This window comes from Cetorhinus maximus, chromosome 10 (genome assembly GCF_964194155.1).
Source record: "Cetorhinus maximus chromosome 10, sCetMax3.hap1.1, whole genome shotgun sequence".
In the NCBI taxonomy this organism is placed as follows: Eukaryota; Metazoa; Chordata; class Chondrichthyes; order Lamniformes; family Cetorhinidae; genus Cetorhinus; species Cetorhinus maximus.
In genome coordinates this window covers 16,660,137-16,687,975 of record NC_135888.1, presented here as the reverse complement: position 1 = coordinate 16,687,975, position 27,839 = coordinate 16,660,137, and the positions used below count along the sequence as shown (strand labels likewise).

The window sequence follows — 27,839 nt, the reverse complement described above, 5'->3', positions numbered from 1 at the left end:
CTGCTGGGACATTGGATCGGTAGGTTGGAAGCAGACATGTGTAATGATGCATTCTGTGAATAAACCTATTATCAAGAAAAGTATTAGTGTCTAGTTTCACCAACTGACATGAGATAAGAACGACAACAGGTAAGTTATTAAAATTGCATTGGACGCACAGAGTAAGAGGACATGAGGATAAATTCAACCAGTTCCACTGGAGATTACAAGGATTCCTACCCTCCCATTCACCCAGGAAATAATAAATGCATAGAATTAAAATAGTTAATGCTGGCTTGATTAACTCATTCAGAAACCAACATGCACAAATAACCCTCTGGTGAGCTATACGTTAAGCATGAATAGTTGGTCAAATGCTGCATGGATCACAAGGATTCGCCAAGCAATCTGAACCAGAGGGATGTAATAGCAGTGAGGGTGGAGGGGGTATTATGTGAAGGTGGAGGGGGTTTTATGTGAAGGTGGAGGGGGTATTATGTGAGGGTGGAGGGGGTATTATGTGAGGGTGGAGGGGGTATTATGTGAGGGTGGAGGGGGTATTATGTGAGGGTGGAGGGGGTATTATGTGAAGGTGGAGGGGGTATTATGTGAGGGTGGAGGGGGTATTATGTGAAGGTGGAGGGGGTATTATGTGAGGGTGGAGGGGGTACTATGTGAAGGTGGAGGGGGTATTATGTGAGGGTGGAGGGGGTATTATGTGAAGGTGGAGGGGGTATTATGTGAAGGTGGAGGGGGTATTATGTGAGGGTGGAGGGGGTATTATGTGAAGGTGGAGGGGGTATTATGTGAGGGTGGAGGGGGTATTATGTGAGGGTGGAGGGGGTATTATGTGAGGGTGGAGGGGGTATTATGTGAGGGTGGAGGGGGTATTATGTGAGGGTGGAGGGGGTATTATGTGAGGGTGGAGGGGGTATTATGTGAGGGTGGAGGGGGTATTATGTGAAGGTAGGGGGGTATTATGTGAGGGTGGAGGGGGTATTATGTGAAGGTAGAGGGGGTATTATGTGAGGGTGGAGGGGGTATTATGTGAGGGTGGAGGGGGTAGTATGTGAGGGTGGAGGGGGTATTATGTGAGGGCGGAGGGGGTATTATGTGAGGGCGGAGGGGGTATTATGTGAGGGTGGAGGGGGTATTATGTGAAGGTGGAGGGGGTATTATGTGAAGGTGGAGGGGGTATTATGTGAGGGTGGAGGGGGTATTATGTGAGGGTGGAGGGGGTATTATGTGAGAGTGGAGGGGGTATTATGTGAAGGTGGAGGGGGTATTATGTGAAGGTGGAGGGGGTATTGTGTGAAGGTGGAGGGGGTATTATGTGAAGGTGGAGGGGGTATTATGTGAGGGTGGAGGGGGTATTATGTGAGGGTGGAGGGGGTATTATGTGAGGGTGGGGGGGGGTATTATGTGAGGGTGGAGGGGGTATTATGTGAGGGTGGAGGGGGTATTATGTGAGGGTGGAGGGGGTATTATGTGAGGGTGGAGGGGGTATTATGTGAGGGTGGAGGGGGTATTATGTGAGGGTGGAGGGGGTATTATGTGAGGGTGGAGGGGGTATTATGTGAGGGTGGAGGGGGTATTATGTGAAGGTGGAGGGGGTATTATGTGAAGGTGGAGGGGGTATTATGTGAGGGTGGAGGGAGTATTATGTGAGGGTGGAGGGGGTATTATGTGAGGGTGGAGGGGGTATTATGTGAGGGTGGAGGGGGTATTATGTGAGGGTGGAGGGGGTATTATGTGAGGGTGGAGGGGGTATTATGTGGGATGTGGCGCTAGGTAGGATAGACATTTTGGAATTTTCACTAGCTTATCTCTCCTTGGGAAGTTGAATAGGGTCAAGCAGAGGCCATCCGACATGTGGTCTATAGAAAGAATGGTTGCGATGGATTGAATTTGGCCTTTTTTTGTTCCCTGCTCTCTTTCCCCATTAATGTAAAAACATTACACTCAAATGCACTGTCTGTCTGTCTCACAGTGTCCAATGCAAGTCTCTACGTCACAACGCAGTAGGGAGTGGGGGGAAATACACAGAAAAGCCATCATTTGGAATCTACAGACAATAGTTCTCCAGAACGTACCAGAAGCACAATATCTGCAGGCTCTTAACTACGTGAGCTCATCTAGTCTTTAATTCTCGATTAGACGTCAAACCTATAGAGGGCCACATTATCTACACTTCAGCAGCAGAGTACTGTGTTTTTACAAAAGGATGATGTGCCTGGCCTTATAATAAGTGCATCCTCAGGCATGACGGGCAGTGCCATGGGAGGTTCAATCATGTTCTTACAATTCCAATGAATGCCACTCTGGTACCTCCAGTAATATAGGATTGGTTTCCAATCCAAACCTCGGAGTTATTTGTTTACATTGTTAATTGGGCTGATTTGGCCTTTATCTCAAGGAAGCTGCAATACAGAGGGGAGGAGACGATGCTTCAGTTGTGCAGAGCCTCAGTCAGACCCCACCTGGAGTATGGCATTCACCTCGGGGAGGATATATTGTCCTTGGAGGGGGTATAGCGTGGATTCACCAGAATGATCCTGGGGGCTTAGATGGTTAAATTATAGGGACATGTTAACTGGATCCACACTGTTTGGTGAAGTTAAAACTAAGGCACAACAGCTTTCTTTGCTGGAGAGAGTCATTGGCTTAGTTCACAGTCAACATTACTCCAACATACCAGTGTCCCAGCTATCCCCATTTATAGGTGTACAAACACCCATCACCTGTTTAATAATGTGATTGCCATGAAACTTTCACAATGTAATTAATAAGACATTGACTGGGCAGGTTTCATAAACTTAGCTTGCGTCACACTGAGTATTGAAGACTGAGGGGTGATCTGATCGAGGTGTTAGAAATGTTAAAAGGATCGATGGAGTCAATACAGAGAAACTATTTCCTTTGATGTGGGAAATCAGGTACAAGGGGCCATTTAGGAGGGAAATCAGGAAGTATTTTTTCACTCAAAGGGTAGAAATCTGGAACTCTTTCCCCTCAAAGAGGAGTTTTCGAGACCACTCACTAGATGTTTGCTGGGTAAGAGCATCAAGGGATATGGAGCAAAGACAAGTTGAGTTACTGATCAATCCTTTTCTAATGGAACAGCAGTGCAGGCTTGAGGGGCTGAATGGCCTCCTGTTGTTCCTATGGTCAGTTTTTGGATGGGTTTTGCATATTTTCAATAAAGCCAAGGGGAATAGGAAAGAAATCTCAAAGAAGGAGAGAGCGTTGCTTCGCCTCCGGCCTGAAGCACAATTCATTCAGCGAGCTGGGAACTGGAAACAAGGGCAACGAGAGAATACCCTCCTTTTGACTCAATAGGCAAGCGGGAAAGGGAGGAGAAACAGGCGGGGAGAGGGGAGCGAGGGGCTCAGCTCACACAGTATGGACTGTATGCTGATATAGAACATCATGCAGTAGACTGCAGAGCTGTGGAGAGTTTCTCACATGCTGAGCTTCTGAATTGAGTCCTGGCTGTGCAGGGAGGTTGGTCAGTTCTCCGCGGGAAAGAAGGCGATAGCAAGACCAGAGAGATGGTCACCCATGTCCTTCATCTTACTGAGTATTTGAAATGGGGAATTGAACTCTTAGTCACTTCAGCAGATTGCCAACACAATCCATGCTACTTATGTAAGAAATGTTCTGGCTCAGCATTGGTGTTGAGTCATGACAGCCGACATGCTGTTAGAAATTAGCAATATACCGAGTGTGTGGAATAATTGTTCTTATGTGATGACAGCCGTATCTAGCCTGGACTGGGACTGTGGTAAAACGAGGCCTTTTTAAAAGTGGAAGAGAAATGGGAAAGATACTTAAAGCAAATAACCGTGCTTCAAAGCTATGCATTCAAGGAAGTTCTGGAACTGATCACGAAGAACAGCAAGGGATGAGATTTACCAGGACGAGCTAAAGGCCTGGTAAATCAAGTTCAGGAGGTACATGCAAAGGTGCTAGAAGGTCACAAAAGGTGGATAACATTCGGGTGGGCTTTTACCCCATGGTTTAGACATAGAACAAGACATACTATTGGGCATTTTATATTAAGGGGAACTTAATAGGGCAACAAGGCCCTGTCAATATAACACCCAGTTCAGCCCCTGAAAAAGGGCAAAAAGGTAAGAAACTGTGGAAGGCCTCAGTGCCATTAGGTAGCGGAGGAGAACTCTCGAGAGTGGAATTATGTTGACTCCGTTCTAACTTTCCTGAGTAATTTAAGCTGTGAAGACATGAGATAACAAGAAGAAAAGAGAAAGAAGAGGAAAGAGCTATTGGCACGTGCCAGTTGTCCTGCCCGACCTGGATTGGTACGCACTGCTTGTCACAGTCTTTTATTTCTGCTGTATAACTAGTGTCTTATATCCCGTCTTAAAAACCGACTAAACTCAACATGCCCACGATACTGGTGATTGACTAGGGATAACTGGTGACATCCGCTAATTGTGCTTAAATTAAAATGGCAACACAGCATTATTAAACGGGTTGGGGAAAGTGAGCCAGTCAGCAAATTTCTTCCCTTTCCCTGCGCTATTTGCTGCTGTGTTTCAGACGAGAGATATTTGCGTCACCCGAGTGGCTTTCATACTATCTTATTAGTGTCTGTTTCAGCTTTTCAGCTTAAAAGGAAGGAGAAATTTCCTCAACAGTCTGAAGATTAGTAAAGTGAATTAAGTTAGTCACATACCTCAATAAGCTAAGTTATAGAACAATGGGACATCGCTCTGTGACGTGAGTTAGAATGTGACCGACTGTGAGGTGTGGTTTTTTTTTTAAAGCTGGTGAACTGGTGTGCAAGAATCTCAATGGTAATGGGCTTGAAGGAACACAACTCTTATTGCCTGAAGCATTGGCTTTATCCTTTCCTACCTGGGCATGGAATGTAGGCGCATTTTTTCACCTCGGTCGCTTTGCCCTTGCATGGCCGCCCTCCGTGCTGCGCGGGTGGGTCACTGCAGCTTCGCGTGCGAGTCCGGTATCCCTGTCCACAGCTTCGGGAGCATCCTTCCCACGCACCCCAGTCAGACCACTGCCCGTGAACTAACAGCGAACAGACGCTCCGGTTAGGAACTGCCGGCGGCACAGGAGTTACACTTTGGCTCGCTGAGCAGCTGCGCTGTTGGCTGCGTTCCTGACCCTTTCCCCACCGGGAATGGCCCCCAGACTCAATCCCAGGGCTTTTTGCTGAGCTAGTAAGATCTCACTCGGGTCAGCTACAGCTAGCAACGGGCGAGAGGGGGAAAGAACTGAGCCAGCGGATCCTGTCGGAAAACATGTTTTTGTGGGTGTTGGGCAAGGTCGAACTGTGATGCCCCGAGTCAAATAACTGCCTGATACAAGCATGAGGAAGGGGCATTAGGGTGGCAGGATGATCCTGAGATTCATGGGGCGATTTACTAGCAAGAGTCATAATCTTTCGTAGAGGAGAAAGTGAAATACTGAATACATCTATTATTGAAAATCATGGGCATGTACACCTTGCTGACCCTCATGATTTTTGGTCATTTGTTTATGCTGAACTTAAACATCGAAACTGCCTATGTAAACATTTAGATCAGAAATCCTGAATGCAACCAGTGACATGCAATGATGTAATTGTCAGCTTCAGCCAGTGGTTGGTGCTGTGGAGCACATTTCTGAAGTTTCTCAACCAATTCCACCACCATTTTTGTATATAGACAAGTATATATTCATTAATTGATGGTGCACTATTCCACAGGTCATTAATTATATATTCATTATTTATTCACAGGTTGTGGGTGTCATTAGCTAGGCCAGCATTTATTGTCCATCCCTAGTTGCCCTTGAGAAGGTGGTGGTGAGCTGCCTTCTTGAACCACTGCAGTCCATGTGGTGTAGGTACATCCACAGTGCTGTTAGGGAGAGAGTTCCAGAATTTTGACCCAGTGACAGTGAAGGAACGGCAATATATTTCCAAGTCAGGATGGTGAGCGGCTTGGAGGGGAACTTCCAGGTGATGGTGTTCCCATGTATCTGCTGCACTTGTCCTTCTAGGTAGAAGAGGTTGTGGGTTTGGAAGGTGCTTTTGAAGGAGCCTTGGTGAGTTGCTGCAGTGCATCTTGTAGGTGGTACACACTGCTGCCACTGTGTATTTGTGGTGGAGAGAGTGAATGTTTACAGTGGTGAGGTGGGGGGGTGGTTGCCAATCATGTGGGCTGCTTTGTCCTAGATGGTGTCAAGCTTCTTGAGCGTTGTTGGAGTTGCACTCATCCAGGCAAGTGGAGAGTATTCCATTACACTCCTGACATGTGCCTTGTAGATGGTGGACAGACTTTGGGGAGTCAGGAGGTGAGTTACTCTCCACATAATTCCTAGCCTCTGACCTGCTCTTGTAGCCACAGTATTTATATGGCTAGTCCAGTTCAGTTTCTGGTCAATGCTGACCCTTAGGATGTTGATACTGGAGAATTCAGTGATGGTAATGCCATTGAATGTCAAGGGGAAAAGGTTAGATTAATTCTCTTGTTAGAGATGGTTATTGCCTGGCACTTGTGTGGTGTGAATGCTACTTGACACTTGTCAGCCCAAGCCTGGATATTGTCCGGGTCTTGCTGTATGTGGGCTCGCACTGCTTCATTATCTGAGGGGTCGCAAATGGTGCTGGACATTGTTGGCCATCTCCAACAAGAGAGTTAATTGAACAACCTGGGGACAAGGGTTCAAATCCCACCACGGCAGGTGGTGAAGTTTAAATTCAATTGATAATCTGGAATTGAAAAGCTATTATCAGTAACGGTGACCACGAAACCATTGTCGATCCTACAAAAATGTAGTATGGAGGGAGTGCTGCACAGTCAGAGGTGCTGTCTTTTGGATGAGATGTTAAACCAAGGCCTCTTCTGCCTGCTCGGGTGGATGTAAATGATCCCATGGCACTATTTTAAAGAAGAGCAGGGGAATTATCCCCAGTGTCCTGGCCAATGTTTATCCCTCAATCAGGAAGCTGAAAACAGATTATCTGGTCATTATCACATTGCTGTGCATAAATTGGCTGCTGTGTTTCCTATATTACAACAGTGACTACACTTCAATAGTGGCTTTGGGGCATTTGGTGGTCATGAAAGGCGCTATAATAACACTTTCTTTCTGTGGTGAGTTAGCAATGGGCTATGATGAACTAATGCACGGTTTCAGGTCCTTACCTGGACAAGGCTTTGCGTTACACTGCCTTGATTCTACATCCCAACCGCGACATGGTCTTCCTCCGTTGGCCGGTAAGGGATTGTTGCACAAACGGATTCGCTCTTCGATCCCTCGGCCACAGGTAACACTACACGGGCCCCAGTCCAACCAATCCGAGAATCCACCGTGCACTGTGAAAAGAGAAGGTAACAGGTTGCAACTACAGTCAGCCCCATCGATGGGGCCATTTACGTTTGTATTCAGCAAACACATGCGATGGGTTGCAAGGAACAATCTTGGGCCTATCCTTTTAGTTTTAACTTTTCTTTCTGCCTATTGTTTACAGCACAAAAACATGTCATTTGGCCCAACTGGTCTATATTTCCACACAGTACACTATTATCTCTATCCGTATTTATCCCTCAGTCCCTACAGGATATTTATAGGATCATTTACTGCATATGAACATACAAACATACGAATTAGGAGGAGTAGGCCATTCGGCCCCTCGAACCTGTTCCACCATTCAATAAGATCATGGCTGATCTGATTGTAACCTCAACCCCACATTCCGCGTATCTCCAATAACCTTTGACTCCCTTGTTAGTCAAGGATCTATCTACCTCGATTTAAAAATAGTCGATGACCCTGCCTCCACTGCAAAGGAGGCCATTCAGCCCATCGAGTCTATGCTGGACTATCTGGGACTTTTTTTTTCTTAAGTCAGTGTTGAAAAATGGCCAGTTTCCAGGTCACTGTACCGAGTGCAATAATGCCTCAAGATAAAGCTGGTCATAAAGATATCACCCTTACCTACCTTGCACAGTTAGAGTTATTCCTACAAAGGAAGATCCCATGAGATTCCGGGCTACACATTCGTATTCTCCGGTATCTTCCTCCACAGCGGAGAGGATTTGCAGAGTGGAGTTTGGTAACACAACCAGGTGCTCATTCTCCCTGACCGGGTGTCCATTTTTGGTCCACTCCACTGTAGGTAAAGGTTCGCCTGTTGCCTGGCAGTGCAACAAGACTCTGTCCCCTACACCCACAACTGTGTCCAAAGGTTCCACAGTGAACATAGGTGCACCTGCAGAGAGGGAAACAAAGTTGTTCAACAAATTAAAGTCAGTGGAACTGTTTGTTTTTTATTTGTTCATGGGATGTGGACATCACTGGCTAGGCCAGCATTTGTTGCCCATCCTTAATTGCACTTGTTCAGAGGGCATTTAAGAGTCAACCACATTGCTGTGGGTCTGGAGTCACATGTCGGCTGGACCAGGTAAAGACAGCAGATTTCCTTCCCTAAGGGACATTAGTGAACCAGGACCAGATGGATTTTTAACAACAATCGGCAATGGTTTCGTGGTCATCATCAGACTTTTAATTCCAGATTTTTACTGAATTCAAATTTCACCATCTGCTGTGATGGGATTCGAACCCAGATCCCCAGAGCATTGCCCTGGGTCTCTGGAATACCAGTCCAGTGACAATACCACCACCTCCCTGCTAATACCTACCCACTACAGTACTTCGATGCAAATGTAGTCACACAATGAACTGTGCATGTCAGACGACAAGACATGCGAGTGAGGGGAGCTGGGGAGAAAAATGGTGGACTTTGGACCTAAGGTTTCCAAAGCTTTCCAGCACTGGGGATTTTCCTTGTCTAATGTCTGGGTCTGTTCCAGACCATGTAATTATGATGATTAGTTAACAACTAAATTATTAACAGTTGCTGGGTTGCGCGGGATCCGAGTATTGCTGAAAAAGGAGACATGCTGTCTTTTTGTCTTGCACTCATCAGGATGCCAAATTTCAAAGGGGGCAGCAATTCATAGTTTTTTTTTGAATTAAACAAAAGCATGGGGGACAATAGCTCCCTGGTGCATTCTCCATGGCAACGCCTCAACCCATCAGAGTTGACTTGCCAAATTAGCACCCTTTTCTCTTACAGTATAAATTGTTGTTCCCTTTGAAATTTGGCATTCTTGCATTTGTCCTGCTAAGTGCAAGGTGAAAAACTTCGACAACATGTCTCTTTTAACTCCATTGTTGTTATGCTATGCAAATGCCAGGATGGTGGGTGAATTAGATGGGCCTTGGTTTGTTCCTGTCCAGCGACTCCTATCTTCCTAAGAGTTTATTTTCTGTGGTTTGGAAAAGGCCAGGCTCCTACAGAGCATGCTCACTGCAACAGTGCATTGTGGGAATGAGCCCCTTTGATTGGTCGTCAGCCCAGCCCCAGTGGCCACTGGTCTCATTTTTGAACTAGACAGTCTTTTTTGAGCAGGCTTTCTGAGAAATGTCTAAACACGAGCTGGACGCTACTGGGGATGATTCAATCTGCGATCCGTTTAGCAAAATCATAAATCATAATCGATTGTAGGCTCAATTTCCATTCCCGAGGCTCGGGCACAAAAATCAGGCTGACACTCCCAGTGTGCTGCACTGTCAGAGCAGTTAAACCCAGGCCCCATCTGCCCTCTCGGGTGGGTGTTAAAAAAAAAAAATCCCACCGCGCTATTGTGAAGAAGGGAAGGGGAGTTATCGGGGATATTATAAACAGGCAGTCTCGTCTCAGGGTCAGAAGGCTATGGGGTCAGCTCTCACTCCAGAGGCTCGAACACCAAATCCAGGCTGGCATTTCAATGCAGCACTGAGGGAGTGCTGGACTGTCAGTGGTGCCACCCTACGGGCAAGACATTAAGCCGAGGCCCCTTTCAGGTGGATGTACAAGATCCCATTATTTTGAAGAAGAGCAGGGGAGCTGGCCCTGGTGCCCTGGTCAACATTACTGCTCTGTTGTCGTGGGAGCTTGCTGTGCGCAAATTATGGCAGTGACTACACTTCAAAAGAACTTCATTGGCTGCAAAATCTACTGGAACTTCCTGAGGTCATGGAAGGCACAACAGAAATGCAACTCTACGTCGGTGATATCAGCCGTCTGGAAGTTAAAGCACCCCAAGGGTCGCCAATGGCCAAAGACGATACTACAGCATTATCTGGGCCTCAGGCAGGATGGCCAAGTGCCCCCTAGAGTGTACTTACTCTGCAGCATCAGAGTGACTTTCCGTTCCACCACCCCAGCTTCATTTTCCGCCACACACTTGTAATCTCCAGCATCTTCGTTCTGTCAGAAAGGTCAGGAGACACTTCAATGAAAGAGAATGGAAATCAACCTTGTTCATTAGAAAGAGTTTCACTATTAAAGAGGGCGAGACTGGGTCTGATCCTTCCCGAGCTGGAAATGGAAGCTTTCCATTATATATGTCCAGTTGGCTGTAGCTGATGTGCACTGTGCCCGGGAAGAGGCAGTCATCCCTGTCTCTCCACTACCAGGACACTTGCCCAGCTTACCGGAGTCCAGGAGCAGCCCTGTCCGCTGGCTAAATCACACACCTGTAAAATTGGGAGGAAACAAGATGTCTGCAGCCACAGAGAGAGCGAGAGAGGGATGGACAGCACACTATGGGACAACAGCAGCAGCAGACGTGAGGATAAGGTCAAGAGGAGGAAATGTAGGAAGAAAACAGGTTAATCAGGAGAAAGAGGTGGACCGAAATGTTAAAGCTTGCTCCACTATGTCACGAGCTAGTTGATGTGAGGTGAAGTGCGACTTACCACCGTCCCATAGATCGCCAGGGAACCGTTATTCATTTGACGAATGCGATTACTAATGGTGAGGGGTCTGCCGTTTTTATCCCAGTTTATTGATGGCACTGGATCTCCATGGGCTTCACAGTTCAAAATGACATTCCCTCCCAGGGGCTCTGTCTGGTAAGCGGTGACCTCTCCTCGGAGAACTGGTGCCTCTGAAAACAGAACCCAACATCAGCAATTACCCTGAGGCTCTCGAGAAGTCTCCCTTATCTCTCCTGGTTCCTTTCAGAAGTTGGAAAATTCTACAAAGCTTCCATCAAGTAGGACAATAATGGAGCCTCTCCATTGATAGTCCTGGAGTAGATTAAAATATCCAGTTTCCATATGTTGGCTTTGAATGTTTTATTAAACACAGACAAAGTTTTCCCCACACTTAAATCAATTATTGCTCTGCACAATTGATCTAGAACATTGATCCTTACTCCCACAACTGGAAGATAAAAAATACCCCAAAGCTGTGTGAAAAGGTTGCTGTTACTCCCCAAAGTCATTAATATTCCCATAGGTTAATGGAAAGTGGTCAATGGTCCATGTGACAGACAGTACAGCCAATGGCAGTCTTACCTTTCACATAGACAAATCCAATTGCTTTGATCACCCCAACAGCGCTTTCCGCTGTGCACACGTAAGTGCCGGAATCTTCTTTGGAAACCTTTTCTATAATCAGTTCACTCCGACCTTCGTTCCCAGGATCTTTCACTGAATAACAAAACAGAGTAATCCAGGATAATCCACCTCCGACTGATACAGCAGCTGGATAAATGGCACAGCTTAAACCAAACATGTAAAAATAGACAAGGTTATTCAACCCCTTTCATTGCGTGAAGCTTTTTAAACATGAATCCACTCCCGCTTGGAATGAAAGGCAATCACATTGAAACAAATTAAATTCTTAGAACTCCCTTAAAAAGTTGATGCTGGGAGGCTGTTTCCTCTGGCTGGGGAACCTAGAACCTGGGAGCACAGTCTCAGGTTAAGAGCTCGGCCATTTAGGGCTGAGATGGGGAGATGTTTCTTCACTCAGAGGGTTGTGAATCTTTGGGATTCTCCAGCCCCGAGCTGTGGATGCTCAATCATTGACTCTATTCAAGGCTGAGATCGATGGATTTTTTTTGATGCTAAGAGAATTGAGGGATATGGGGCTAGGATCTGATTGGAGTTGAGTTAGAAGATGAGCCATGATCTAGTGGAGTAGGTGCAAAGGGCCATAAGGGCCATAGTCCTGCTCCTATTTCTCATGCAATTAAATACCTTGGTTCTGCCACACTAGTTTCCAATCCCCGGCCAGCAGGCAACGCATTTCCAGACTTTTAGTGGCTTAAAACAAAAAGTTAATATGCAGCTACAGCAAGTAGTTAAGAAGGCTAATGGGAAGCGATGCTTTATCACAAGAGGAATTGAACATAAAAGTAAGGATGTTATGCCTCAGTTATACAGGGCATTGGTGAGACCACATCTCGAATACTGTGTGCAGTTTTGGTTTCCTTATTTAAGGAAGAATGTAAATGTGTTGGAGGCGGTTCAGAGGAGATTTACTAAATTGGCACCTGGAATGAGCAGCTTGTCTTATGAGGAAAGGTTAGACAGACTGGGCTTGTTTCCACTGGGGCATAGAAGATTGAGGGGTGACTTGATTGAAGTATATAAGATCCTGAACGGCCTTGACAAGATGGACGTGGAAAGGATGTTTCCTCTTGTGGGTGAGTCCAGAACTAGGGGGCACTGTTTTAAAATGAGGGGTCGTCCTTTAAGGACAGAGATGAGGAGAATTTTTTTCTCTCAGAGGGTTGCGCGATTTTGGAACTCTCTGCCTCAGAAGGCGATGGAGGTGGGGCCATTGAATATTTTTAAGGTGGAGGTAGATAGATTGTTAGACAAGGGAATCTAAGGTTATTGGGGGCAGATGGAAATGTGGAATTCAAAACACAAACAGATCAGCCATGATATTGAATGGCGGAGCAGGCTCGAGGGGCCGAGTGGCCTACTTCTGCTCCCATTTCGTATGTTCGTATGCTTGTATGTTCCCGAGCTGTTTATGAGGAAGTGCATGAAAGGAAGTCCAGGGGTGGCTCCCCTGCCCCCCTTCCCTGTGGAAATTGCTTCGCATTCATTCTGAAACCCCTCGTCCTTCCCTATCCCCACATCTCCCCCACATCGATGCAGATTAAGGCACAACCGATATTCAGGATCTCAGCCTGAGGCTAAAAAGTCACCAGATTTGAATTTCCATAATACCTTTCCAGGGGCCGGCTAGGTGCTGAAGGTTAATGGAATGCCTAGGCCAGACTCCAATTGGGAGTCTTGCATCTTGTTCTGGGGACCATGCCTCAGGAAGGATGTATTGGCCTTTGAGGGCGTACAGTGCAGATTCACCAGAATGATCCTGGAGCTTTGAAGGTCAAAACAGGTTGCATAAACTTGACTTGTATTCAATAAAGGATTGAGGGGTGATCAAATCGAGGTGCTTAAAAGAATTGGATAGAGTAAATACGGAGAAACTATTCCTATTGATGGGGCCAATTAAGCACCAGGGGACATAAACTTAAAATTAGAGTCAGGAGGGGTATCAGAAAGCACTCGTTAGAATCCTAACGACTCTAACGCCATTCAGCCCATCAGATTCATGCTGGGTCTCTGTACAGCAATCCACTCAGTCGCATTTCCCCGCTCTACCAACCCTGCAAGTTTAATTCTGTCAAGCACACATCCAATTTCCTTTTGAAGTCCTTTCTCGTCTCTGCTGCTGCAACTCTCGTAGACACTGATTTCCAGGACTTTCATCATACAAAAGGCAGAAAAGGTGGTGGATGGCGGAACAATTGGAGCTTTCACTGAGATCCACAGAGTTTCGTTAGGCAAGTGGGTCAAGGTATATGGAGCAAAGGCAAGAAAATGGAATTGAGATACAGGTCAGCCATGATCTAATTCAATGGTGGAGCAAGGTCGAGGGGCTGAATGGCCCACTCCTGCCCCTATGCTGCACTTTATCATTCTATGCCACAGCAAATTACCAAAGGAACTGTAAGAAAACCTGACACCTAAAGGCAGGGCAACCTGTGTTGATGGGTTTGGTATTCATTTGTCGATTGCTTTAGGCTTTGTCGGTTATCAAATCAGGATAAAGGCCCCATAGAAAGAGTGCAGGTCTGTACAGGAAAGACAATCCGCCTGCATGCCATGTTACACAGAATACAATGGTCTGGTTACCAGTGAGCATGGTTAACACAATCGGAACAGAGAAGCTCCATTGACCTAATCCTGATCTTTAATCCAACAATTCTAAAGGTTAAATCTCGAGTAAATATGAGTGTTTTAATAGAAAAAGAGACACAAATTCCATTTTCCAACCATGAGGCCTTTTCAGCACCTTAGAATGTATTTACTTAGGGTTTAAGTTTCTCCAATTGTACTCTCACCAACAGCAAATGTGTGTGGTCCAACTGGTTTTTATAGTGCATTAGGGATAAGAGAGATAATTAAAATACGAAGCAGAAACATTCTGTTTTATATAAGTCAAACATAAGACCTCTTGGAATGCTTCTTCTCTCCTTAGGTAGCATCCTTGTCAACTGAGGGTTGTTCAATGATATTACAATGGGACAAGCCCCAAGAACTACTGCAGCCAGTGCAAGGATTGAACCCATGCTGCTGGTATTATTCAGCACCACGCTGTAGCATTGAGCCAACTGAGCTAACTGACCCTGAAATGCTTATTACAGCCAGTAAATGTGTGTTTGTGGACGAGCATTTTATTCTGCAGCCCCACCCACCCGTTCCCAACCCCACCCCCACCCGTTCCCGACCCCGTCCCCACCCGTTCCCGACCCCGTCCCCACCCGTTCCCGACCCCGCCCCCACCCGTTCCCGACCCCGCCCCCCGCAGTTTTCCTCTTATGAAGGCACTTATGGAGGGGACGCAGTTCCTCAGGCACTGACCACCTCCTGGTGTGTCACCAACAACAACTGCTATTCCTATAGCACCTTTAATATATATTAAAAAAATCCCAAGCTGCTTCACAGGAGCATGATGAAACAAAATTTAACACTGAGCCATTTGAGGGGGTAGTAGGTCAAATGACCAAAAGCTTGGTCAAAGGGGTTTTAAGGAGTATCTGAAAGGAGGAAAGAGAGATAGAGAGGTAAAGAGGTGTAGAGAGAGTATTCCAGGACTTAGAGCCTTGGCAGCCGAAGGCGTGGCTGCCAGTGGTGGAGCGATTAAAATTGGGGATGCTCAAGAGGCCAGAATTAGAGGAGCGCAGATATCTCGGAGGATTGTGGGCTGGATGAGATTACAGAGATAGGGAGCAACAAGGTCATTGGGAAGTGGGATGGGGGGCAGCTTGATTTGAAAACAAGGATGAGAATTTTAAAATCAAGAGGTTGCTTGACCCCGTTTTTGTGTATTGTGGGGGTGGAGGGAGGAGGATCTCCTGAAGAGTTGCACACTGTTTCCACCATGTCACATGCAAATGATTTTGCCAGTGGCAACACTTGCTTTTAACAAATGGTTGGAAGGTGTTTGACTCGCAGTTTGCGTGGAGTCGGTGGGTTGGACTGGGTTAGCTGGTGGGAGGAGTGGCGATGGGGGTGGGGTCTAATGTGTCTCGATTCTGATGAACCACGGGGTTGAGGGGAAAGAGACCTCAAGTCACGATTCTGCGTATTGAGTGTTGTCCAGGTGTCTCTATTGGAAAGCATTACCCAGAGGTGAGAATAGGACAGCCTGTGATGCTTCCGTGGTCAAACAGCCATTCAACACTTTGTGTGGGCTCTTGTGGAAATTGGTCATTTGGATGAGAAAGGCCAGCACCCAAAGAATTAACTCCTTGAGTAACGTACCTGACTAAACGGGTAAAGTAAAAGATTACACATAAATTGTAAGTTTTTATGAAGTTGGTTCTCTTGTCAAATAGAGGATTTAGTGAATGGTGCTGGAATAACGCTGATGTTCACCTCCATACCTGCTATAGGCTTGTTATTGAAGATCCAGCTGATCAGTGGAGTTGGAAAGCCTTTTGCCCCACACGTCAGCAACAGCCTTTCCCCTTTGTGGAGAGACACGTCCGCGGGGAGTTCTGTGAATGCTGGCTGAACGCTGACGGACAGGCGGACGTCACGGCTGGCCTTGCCGGCGGCACTCACGGCCGTGCAGGTGTAGACGCCAGCATCCTCTGGCTGTGGGAATAAAGGAAAGGGAGGAGGTTAACCATTCTCAGCCCACTTTGTGTGGCCACAGGGCGACCCAATAACAGTGCTGAGCTGACAAGCTCCAAGTGGGGTGGCTGTGGGAACGCGAAACGATTCTCTATTGGAGTAGGTGCATTTTCCACCAGGTTTGGTGAATCATTGATTCATCAGCCAGGTTGTTGGGCGGGAGAAACTTTGCTCTGTCAATATCCTCCTGTCGCTGACATTTGGCACCGACACCGATGAGTCGATATTATAAAGGTGCGGGACCAGAAGGAGACGGTAAAATTAATGGGTTGAAAATGGTGGACAGTGCACCATGAGGGTCGGCTTGGCCCTTCTCCCCCTCCATGCTCAACAGCAGTTCTGAAACATCCACCCTGCAGAGCCCAAACAAGCTGAGGGCTGTTCCATTTCCCAGCATCAGCCTCTCATTGTCATTCACCCCATGAGCACAAATCGAGAGACGTATTAGACATCTGAAACGTGCCCCTTACACTTCAGATGTCACACATGCAAGTTTCTTATCACATTTAAAACAAAACCCCTTCGCTTCCAGAGAAACTTCCTAAGCACAGTAAACACTTTCTCGCTGACCTTATCTCCTTAAGAACAAGTGAGTGATGTATCATTCCTATTCTTACCAAGCTCCGTACCATCTGACTTACAGTAACACTGCGAGTTCCAATGGCACTAACAAATAATGTATATGAGACTTTCTTTTTACCAGTACATTGGTCTCAGTATGACCAACAGCTGAAATAGAAGAAATGCATCCCAGCTAACTTTCATTGCAACCCTAAACATGGTGGGACTGGCACAGGGACACAGTGCTGGAGCACCCACTCACAGGATGGTACCTGTTATTGTCTATGGCATCAGGGTGGTGCCTCCTCTTCAAGAAAGGGAAGAACTTTAAGGCAACAGATGGCTGTTCTTGCCCACCTTCAAAGTGTTGGGTTAAGGAGACAGACTGAATGGGACAGGGAAGGAAAATACATTTCAAGGAGAAATGAAAGGGGCTTCCCTGATGGGATCATCTGGCAAACTCAATGTGGTGGTCACTCAGTAAGAGAACTCCAGATGCCCCACAGCTCCTGCAATGAAGCACGGTCACTCTGTTGCAACTTAGGAGACTTGGCAACCAAATTACACGCAGCAAGCTCCCACAAACAGCGATCGTCTGTTTTTAGTGATGTTGCTCGAGGGATAAATATTGGCCAGGACACTGGGGTGAACCTGCTCTTCTTCAAAATAGTGCCATGGGACCTTTCACATCCACCCGCGTGGGCAGGGATGGCTTCAATCCAACATCTCACCCGAAAGACCACACCTCTGAGTGTACAGCACTCCCTCAGGAGCGTCGGCCTGCTTTTAGTGCTTCAAGGCTCTGGAGTGAGATTTGAACACACAACTTTCTGGCTCAGAGGCAAGAGCATTACCGTGGAGCCACAGCTGACAGGTTGCCCAAGAAGGGGGACCTTCAGTTTGCTAGCCGATCTCAGACGAGTGACAATGGTGTAGAGGTACTTCAGAGCTATCCCTGGGAGGGAGAGTAATTCACAGTTGTCACAGTGCTGGAGGTTTGCCCACACCCATGGAACATCATTCCAGTGCAAGTCAGGAGAGGACAGGAGACTAGAAAAGAAACCCTTCTGGTGTGACTATGAGAACATGCTCGATGTGCCTTTTCTCAAACAGGTACAAGCTGGCGCTGAACAGCTACTTACTGTTGCGTTTTCCACAATCAGCTCCCCGGACTGCAGTGCAGTGAATTTTCCTGGAGCGTCTGGCACCGCGATGCCATCCTTCTCCCAGTATACCACGGGTACTGGCAAACCCTGAGTGACACAGGACAAGAAGGCCTGCGAATCCTCCAGCACCGAAAACTCCGACTGACCAATTAAAATCGACGGTGGAACTGCATCAAAAGCAAACATTGTGAAACAGAATCTGATTCGCTCTCTTGTATCTGGGGCGGGGGGGGGGGGGTTGAAAGTGCCACTGGCAATTCCGAAAATGTCCTAGTCTTTAGATAGCAATTTCATATTCCAGGACATGCCACAGTGTCTCGCGTCCAACTCACAAGCTTTGGAGTGTAGTCGTTGCTGTTACATAGCCAAGTGTGCCATCCACTTTACACACAGCAAGATCCCACGAGATAATGGCCAGGTTTTGCCCTGGTGGTATTAGTTGAGGGGTAAATGTTGTCACAAACTTCCGCAGAAGTTATTGCTTTTCTTCAGAACAGGCAGCCAGGGTCTCCTCTGGCAACGTAGCCCTCCCTCACTACGGTGCTGAAACACCAACAGAGGCTGTGGAGTAGAAAGGTGGCAGGGCCACATGAGAGCTTGTTACCCGACCACTATTTCACAGGGGCTGAGTGGAGACCTGGCGGTTTCCCGTTGGGAGGGAAAAGAGGAGATCTGGAGAATTGATCCTCAATTCCCTGACTGAGATCAACATAGGGACTGGTCAGAGAATCACAGGAGAGAATAACAGAAGGAGCTGAAAACTTATCTCAATAACACCACAGATCTGCAAGCCTCTGTGACACCTGGAATACTGTAGTTTTGGTCTCCATTTTTAAGGAAGGATATACTTGCATTGGAGGCGGTACACTGAAGGTTCATTAAATTGGTCCCTGGGATGAGAGGGTTGTCCTATCAAGGGAGGCTGAGCAAATTGGGTCATTATTCTCTGGAATTTAGAAGACTGAGAGGTGATCTCATCGAAACATAGAAGATTCTGAAAGGCCTTGACAGGATAGACACTGAGAGGTTCTTTCCCCTGGTCAGGGAATCTAGAATGTGGGGACATAGTCTCAGGATAAGGGGTCGATCATTTAGGACTGAGATGAGGGGAACCTCAAAGGGTTGTGAATCTTTGGAATTTTCTATCCCAGACGGGTGTGGGTGCTCCATTGTTGAATATATTTAAGGCTGGGATAGACATATTTTTGGTCTCTCAGGGAATCAAGGGAAATGGGGAGCAGGTGGGAAAATGGGGTTAAAGCCCAAGATCTGCCATGGTCGTATTGAATGGCAGATCAGGCTTGACGGGCCGAATGGTCTTGTCTTGCTCCTTTCTATTGTGTTCTTGTATTTTATAAGGCACTGTCTGGCGCAGAACCTAGCAATGAATGCACATCAGATAAAATCTCACTGCACTATCTCCATAGTGATGCTAATCCTTGGCAGCGCAGCCTTGGGAATTATGATCAACGTTTTAGGCAGTGTCAGTCGTGACTCAGTTGGTAGCACTCTTGCTTCTGAGTCAGACGATTGAGAGTTCAAGTCCCACTCTAGACACTTGAGCATGTAATTCAGATTATTGAGAGGGTGCAGCACTGCTGGAGGCGCCGTCTTTCAGATGAGACATTAAACTGAGGCTCTATCGGCTCTCTGAGGTGTATGCAAAGGGCACAATTTGAAAAAGGACAGGTAAGTTCCTCCTGATGTCCTGGTCATTATTTATCCCTTAACCGAGATGACAAAAAACAGAGCAGCCATCATCAGCCCATTGTTGTTTGCGGGAACTTGCTGTGCGCAAATGGCTGTGACGTTTCCTACGTTACAAAGTGACTAGACTACACCACAGATTGGCTGTGAAGCACTTCGGGACCCCCTGAGGCTGTGAAAGGCGCTATGTCAATGCAAGTTCTTTCTGAAATGTTAGCCAAACAAATCTCTTTTCAGATACTTATGTACCTGTTGGACATTTCCTCTGCTACAGAATAAAGGTCGTTTTGCCTCAACATCAGGCGGCACAAACCCCTCGACAGCCTCAGCTGGGTGTCAAATTTTGTTTGGCAATCGCTCCTGTGAAGCACATTTCACCACATTAAAGGTGATATATAAATGCAAGTTGCATTAGTGATGGTGCGATTCTCACCCTGCACCGCTAGAATCCTGTCCATGCTGACCACGCCGACCTTGTTCCTGGCAATACACGTGTACCATCCCTCATCAGAAAACTGGACCTGCGGGATACGTAGGGATCCATTCGCAAACGTTTGCAGGCGCATCTGGTCAACAACGGTGCGGCCATCTTTCACCCAGGTCACCTCGGGTTTGGGGTGGCCTTCTGTCTCGCAGGGTAAAGTCACAGCGCGGTTAATGGTGGCTTTATATTCCCTACTGTGAGCTTTGATAATCGGTGGGACTGAGGGAAAGAGAGAAAAAGTTCATTTCATCATTCATGATACAATGAGCAGATTGTCTTTTTTACATAAATGTAACCAAGCTGCTTCTGACCCCTGGCCGCCGGGGAGTCAGTCTGTGTCTGATCCCTGGTCGTCTGGGAGTCAGTCTGTGTCTGATAACTGGTCGTCTGGCAGTCAGTTTGTGTCTGATCCCTGGTCGTCTGGGAGACACTCTGTGTCTGATCTCTGGTGGTCTGGGAGTCAGTCTGTGTCTGATCCCCGGTCGTCTGGGAGTCAGTCTGTGTCTGATCCTTGGTTGTCTGGGCGTCAGTCTGTGTCTGATCCCCTGTCATCTGAGAGTCGGTCTGTGTCTGTGTCTGAGCCTTTGCTATCTGGGAGTCAGTCTGTGGCTGAACATTGGTCGTCTGGGAGTCAGTCTGTGTCTGATCCCCGGTCGTCTGGGAGTCAGTCTGTGTCTGAACCCTGGCTATCTGGGAGTCAGTCTGTGGCTGAACATTGGTCGTCTGGGAGTCAGTCTGTGTCTGATCCCCGGTCGTCTGGGAGTCAGTCTGTGTCTGAACCCTGGCTATCTAGGAGTCAGTCTGTGTCTGAACCCTGGCCATCTTAAAGATCAGAGAATACCTACTGCCTGGTTGTCGGAAGGTAATGTGTTTGAGTTCAAGCCTTCGAAAAGATTACTTTCAGATTAAACAATATGAAAGTAACATAATATTTTAGGAACTCTAAAATATTTTCTTACATTTAGATCATTCCATAGTCCAATCACATAGGCACGTGCCATGCATGTAGTTATGCATGTGACTTGTTTCATTACTACAATGCTGTCAGTAATCTGTTAAACCAATGAGATTAATGCCCTTAATTTCAAAGCATTTACCCCCTTTACAACCCTACCTTGGACCACCAGCTTTGTCTTGCCCAGAGCAGTGCCAGCTGCATTTTGGGCTATACACATGTAATCCCCTGAGTCCTCTTCTGTGACTCTGGCAATCTCCAGCCCTCCATTAGCCAATATGAAAAATCCTGAGACAGAAACAAATGATCAGTCAAAACATAACATTACACACACAGCAGCAGCAGCATAGTCAAACGTGTCTACCGTAAAGAGAGCTCACCTTCCTTCCTCAGAAAACAGTCATTCCTTGGTAACACAGTGTGAACTGTCCCGAATTGCTAACAATTCTGACATTTGAATTCCATTCCAGTGACACATGGTTCTATTTTGCCTATCACTGCTGATCATACTTTAAAGGTATATTTTGACATGCGCGTGCAATAGTTCACTGTCAAGCGTTATTCCCGAATCAAGGTAATGACTTTATTCCTGTGCCAAAGCTCAACATTATCCACCACTGCTGTTCCCATTGGGAGGTTCACTGAATTGGATCTCGGTCACGTCACTAAAGAGAGGAATTCCACCCCAAAGGGGATGAGCGTCTGGTCTCTTTAAGCATTACCGCAACAACCTGGCTTCATCTGGTGTGAGAGAAGAGTTCAGCCACAAGAAGGGTAACACAATTCTGCTCTCCGTCTCCACTAAGAATTGGCACTTATACCTTGCACCCGGAGGTTGACTGTTGTCTCAGCTGTGGTCTGGCACCTTACCTGTGTTTGAGATGGTGACGCCCTCCTTCTGCCAGGTAATGCTGGGTCTTGGCGTGCCCATTGACTCACAGGGCAGGATAACACCTTTGTTCACTACAATTTCCAAAGTGCCAGGAAGGGGCTTGATAACAGGAGGCTCTGGGCAGGCAGAAGAGAACAGAGATTCTGCAGTTAAATTGGATGAGCCAAGAAGGAAGAAAGAGCTTATATTCATAAAACACCTGTCACCATTTCAGGATGTCCTTTTGAAGTGTAGTCACTGATGTGATGTGCACAACAATCTCCCGCTCACAGCAATATGATAACGATCAGATAATCTACATTTGCCACCCTCCAATCTGCCGGGACTATTCCAGAATCTAAAGAATTTTGGAAGATGACAACCAACGCACCCACTATTTCGATGGCCACCTCCTTTAGTACCCTGGGATGTAGATTATCAGGCCCTGGGGATTTATCAGTTTTCAGTCCTATTAACTTCTCCAGCACTATTTTTTTTAACTAATGCTAATTTCCTTCAATTCCTCCTTCTCATTAAACCCTTGGTTCCATTGCATTTCTGGGAAGTTATTTGTGTTTTCTTCCCTGAAGACAGAACTAAACTAGTTGTTTAATTGCTCTGCCACTTTCTTGTTCTCTATTATAAATTCTCCCATTTCAGACTGTAAGGGATCTTCACTAATCTTTTTCTTTTTACATACTATATAGAAACTTTTACAGTCTGCTTTTATGTTCCTTGCAAGTTTCCTCTCATACTCGACTTTTCCCCACTTAATCAATCTAATGGTCCTCCTTTGCTGAATTCTAAACTGCTCCCAATCCTCAGGCTTGCTACTTTTTCTAGCAACTTTATATGACTCCTCTTTACTATCCTTTACTTTCCTCTAATACTATCCTTAATTTCTTTTGTTAGCCATGGTTGGGCTGCATTACCTGTTGTGTTTTTGCACCAGAAAGGAATGTATAACTGTTGCAATGCATACATTCGTTCCTTAAATATTAGCCATTGTCTATCCACCATGCCTTTTAAAGAAGTTCCCCAGTCTATCTTAGCCAATTCACCCCTCATACCTTCGCAGTTTCCTTTGTTTAGGACCCAGTTTCGGATTGACTACTTCACTTTCAATCCTAATGAAGAATTCTATCATGTTATGGTCACTCTTCCCTAAAGGATCCCACATAACAAGATTATTAATTAACCCCTTCTTATTGCATAATACCAAATCTAGGATAACCTGTTCCCTGGTTGGTTCCTTCATGTACTGGTCTAAAAAAAACCATCTCACACACACTACAGGAATTCATCCACCACAGTATTATTGCGAATTTGGCTTGCGCAGTCTATATGCAGATTAAAGTCATCCATGATTACTGCAGCACCCTTGTTACTTGCATCTCTAATTTCCTGTCTAATGCCGTCCCCTACCTTACCACTGCTGTGTGGATGCCTATAGACAACTCCCACTAATGTTTTCCAACCCTTATTGCTTCTTAGCTCCACCCAGACTGATTCTACATCTAGATCTTCTGAGCCAAAATCCTTTCTCACTATTGTACTGATTTCATCCTTAACTAACAATGCCACCACACCTCCTTTTCCTTTTTGCCTGTCCTTCCTAAATATCGGATACCCTCGGATATTCAGTCCCCAGTCTTGGTCACTCTGCAGCCATGTCTCTGTAATTTTAATCATATCGCACCCGTTTACATTTATTTGCACTGTTAATTCGTATACCTTATTGTGAGTGCTCTGTACATTCAGATACAGTGCCTTTAGATTTGTCTTTTTAACATTTTTACACATTTTTTTTCGTACTATGGTCCCATTTGCTGCTAGCCCTTGCTTCCTCTGCCTTCTACTTTTGCTTTCTACTTTTCTGTCTTTCATTTCTATCTTTGTTTCCTTCTTGTGTCTCCCCACTCAGGTTCCCAGCTCCTGCCACTCTAGTTTAAACCCTCCCCTACAGTACTAGCAAATACCTCTGTGAGGATATTGGTCCCAGTCCTGCAGGGGTGCAACCCGTCCAGCTTGTACAGGTCCCATGTTCCCCAGAATTGATCCCAATGCCTCAGGAATCTAAATCCCTCCTTCCTGCACCATCTCTCCAGTCACGCATTCATCTGGTATATTCTCCTATTCCTGATCTCGCTAGCACATGGCACCGGGAGTAATCCTGAGATTACTACCTTTGAGGTCCTGCTTTTTAATTTAAATTATTTCCTAGCTCTCTGTATTCTGCTTGCAGATCCTCATCCCTCTTTTTACCTATGTCGTTGGTACCGATATGGACCATGCCCTCTGGGTGTTCACCCTCCCCCTTCAGAATGTCTTGCAGCCACTCAGTGACATCCTTGACCCCGGCACCAGGGAGGCAACACACCATCCTGGTGTCACACCTGCAGCCGCAGAAACATCTATCTGCTCCCCTTACAATAGGATCCCCTATCACTATTGCTCGCCCACTCTTTTCCCTTCCCACCTGTGTGGCTGAGCCAATCATGGTGCCACGGGCTTGGCTGTTGCTGGATCCCCCCGAGAAACCATCTTCCCCAACAGCATCCAAAACAGAAAACCTGTTCGAGAAGGAGATGGACCCAGGGGACTCCTGCACTACCTGCCTAATAATTTTACTCTGTCTGGTGCCTGTGCACTCTTTACCTGCGGCGTGACCACCTCACTCTACGTGCTATCCACAAAGATTTCATCCTTGCGGGTGCTCCACAGTGACTCCAGCTGCAGCTCCAGCTCTGAACCGCAGGTTTTGAGTAGCTGCGGCTGGAGACACTGCACACATGGTCGCCCTGGATACTGCAAAACGTCCCTGACTCCATCATACAGGAGGAGCATTCCACGTGGCCCAGCTGCCCTGCCATGACTTACCCTTAAATGACTCCCTTTACTTTCGCTCCCTCTAGTTTAAAGAGTATTACAACAATGGGGACCCTACTTCAGTCAATCTGCACTGATTTCCTCAGACCACCTGTCCATACAGAGAAGGTGTTTTGAATCAGTTTTTAAAAGAATAGGCTGCGTGGTGTGTTTTCCCAAACCCTCCCTTTTTGAGATCCAACTTTAGCAATAATCCATAGCAAACGCGAGTTAGGATTAACTCAGAAGGTTAGTTTATTTTCCACCTTCAAATCCCGTGAAGAGAGTGTTCGCCACATCCCACTCCGCACACTCCAGCAGTAAAGCAGGGGGAAAGAGAAACAGAGAGTCTTACTGTACAAGGACCAAAGAAAATGAATATTGGTTCACGTGAGTTCCAGAGTAAAAAGTCAGAGTCCAATGAGGAATTCTTTCACGTAGGCGTTGGAGGTCACCCAGCTAAAGTTGTCTGATTTGCTTTTCAGTTGGGGCTGATATTGTTAGGAACTAGAGATAATTTAAATAAGTTATATTTGTATTTTTGGATGCTAGGAATGAGTTTTAGCTTTAAGTTTAAGTTTAATTTGTGTTTCGGTATTGGTGTTAAGAAAGGCGGGGGGGTGGGGGGGCGGGGGGGGGGGGGGGATGGAATTTGAGTGTTAGTTTCATTTTAAAAGTTGCCTGCAAGTCTGTGGGTTTGTTTGTATACCTGCATTTTAATGAGGTTTTATGACTCTTGAAGTAGAAAAACTGGGCTGTTGCCTAGCAGCACAGGTCCCAAAGACACCGGGAGAAACAGAACAGCAGTTTTACAGTTCAGTTGAAACCTAAGAGTCTGGACACAGCTTTTGGGACAGAAAGGAGGGATTCCAAGAAGACCTTCTAGTCCAAGGAAAGGAACAGGAATCTGGAAATGTTCTGTTAAATGAAGTTAAGAGTGAGGAGCAGAGGAAGGCTCCAAGCTTAAAGGGAGAAAGCTGCAGGATGCGGACTTAAATCAAAATAGGCTTCCGAGAAGCCGGAAGATTCGAGGAGATAGCCAAAGGTTGGTAACTCCTTACTATGGGCATGTGAAGCAGTGGTATTCTGTTGGCACGCTGAGTATCTGAGAGAGTATGTGTGGAAGGGGAAGCTCGAATGCAGGGGAGAGGAACAGTGGAAAGAGAGTTCGAAACCTTGGGGGTGGACCCTTGTGGAAGGCATCTGAGAGAAAGCATCATTTGGGAGAAGATTCCAAAGCGGGCTCTTTCTGAGAGTGGAGATTGGAAACTCTTGTGTGAAAGATGGGGGTCAATGAGACCGTTTGGCTCATGCTGGGACAAGCGTCTGGGGGAGGAGTTGATGAGGGATCCATAGCATCTGTTTGGGGTGCCATCTGCCATGTGGTTTTGGAGTGTAGTGTGCCTAACCACAGGTCGCCTATTGGTTTACATGGACTGTGTACTTACTGTGAACTTGAGAGTATAAGATATCTTTTGTAACTTGTGTTATCCTTACAAATCTGTATATATCTGTAAAGGTTTAGTTGTGGGTGAAGCAGTGCATAGTTTGTCTTTTGTTGTTTAATAAATGCTGTATTCTTTTGTTAGAAGTTTATTAGCTGACTCCTGTGAGTCTGTTCAGTAGTTACCCTTCACGTTTCTAAACAAAAAATAAAAGTTGGGATCTACCAAGCCAGGCTCTTTCCTGGGATCTGGCTTGTCCAGTAGTAACATCAGCTGGGATCATAAAAAAATCAAGATAAAATAGGTACACAGAAATTGAGTTGGTTTTGTAGGCAGTGGTACGAAATCTTTCAGCAGAGTCAAGCTTGGTGGGCAGGCTTTTGTTCTGCTAGGAAAAGCCTGCTTCTTGGTAGCTCAACAATTCAATGTTAAAACAGCAGGCTGCCTATGAAGTCCAAAGATGTAATATTAAAACTGTCCAAAAGGCCAGAGGCTTGGGTCATGTGACATGGCCTATTACTTTTTTTGCAATTTGACAATCAGTTTTTGTGCTTCTGGCCAGAATTCCATTGTTCCTCCTTAGGAGACAGACAAGGTAGTTGGCAGCATCTCTTCTAGTATAATGAGTTTTGATCTTTCTCTTTTGAAATAGTTCAGGATGCGGGAACCAGTTTGTCTGCACTTCCTTTGCTTTTGTTGATTACAATGATGTTTGTACAATGATGTGAAAAACTGAGAAAATAATTATTTTGTTCTTGAAACTCCAGGGGATAGCTCCCAGACAAAGGGCCAACCCTGTGGTCAGGTGGCTTGTAGCAGACATCTTATCTTTGTTCAGCAGAAAAGTCAATTTTTTAAAAATAATAGCAATTAGGATAAAGTTTTTGAACATACAGAGTTGGGTTTCTTTTCATGTCGTAGGAACCCAAACTTGGTGTCAAATCCTTCCATGGCCTCACCCCTCCCTTTGTGTATAACCTCCTCTGCTTCGTCCTGTGTTTAGGGTCTAGACAGAATTCTTTAAGGCTTGTCTATTCTCTCAAAGTAACCTGCTCGAGATTGTAGTTTGTTCAAGCCATTATTCTCTATTTGCAGCTATTGTGTAACTTTTGGAACCTCTGCTCGAGGTTGGAGCGCCTCCTCTTTCCAGGTCTCTGTTATTCAATCACGTGATGTTACATCATTATTACAGCAGCATCATATGCTTCCGATGTTAACCCTTTACTCTGCATTCCAGCCCCCACCACCCCACCACCGCCCCAAGTATTTTCGCCCCGTCGTATTTACATTCTGCAGCCATACGAGATCACTGGCCTTATCCAATTCAGACGTCTTGCACATTAGGAGCAAAACTCGCAGCGAGGCAACGCTTCTGCCTTGGCTAACCTCTCCATCTCTAATGCCAAGTGACAGATATTGTGCTCAATAAACAAGGATATATTTTACGAACAATCATTTTCAAAACATTGAGTGTTTTTCCTCTGATGAATGGAAAGTATTGGGGATTGTCATTCCTCAACGCTATTGAGTGCAGGAATGTTGAAGTCTGAGATGGGAGGCTGACCAGGAATACATTGGAATTTTGTCAAGTCTAAAGTCAACACTTAAAATAGTTTAGTCGACACTTTAAAAAAATATAGATCATCTGGCTATTATCACATTAATGTTTGTGGGAGCTTGTTATGCTCCAGTTTGCTGTCAAGTTCCCTACATCACAACAATGACTAAGCTTGTAAAGGACATTAGGCAGAATTTTCCCCCTGTTGGGGTGGGG

General features: G+C 46.1%; 1 protein-coding gene across 1 annotated transcript in view; it reads right to left on the bottom strand.

Annotated features, from left to right (window-relative positions):
* The window catches only part of LOC144686126 (hemicentin-1-like), a 418,005-nt gene that overhangs the window by 122,363 nt on the left and 267,803 nt on the right, over positions 1 to 27,839 (bottom strand). The window contains 11 exon segments of the mRNA XM_078551270.1: positions 4,861 to 5,031; positions 7,155 to 7,325; positions 7,952 to 8,221; positions 10,183 to 10,264; positions 10,756 to 10,946; positions 11,359 to 11,493; positions 15,756 to 15,969; positions 17,712 to 17,902; positions 19,876 to 20,145; positions 21,041 to 21,169; positions 21,752 to 21,889. Coding sequence (XP_078407396.1) covers positions 4,861 to 5,031; positions 7,155 to 7,325; positions 7,952 to 8,221; positions 10,183 to 10,264; positions 10,756 to 10,946; positions 11,359 to 11,493; positions 15,756 to 15,969; positions 17,712 to 17,902; positions 19,876 to 20,145; positions 21,041 to 21,169; positions 21,752 to 21,889 — 1,962 coding nt within the window.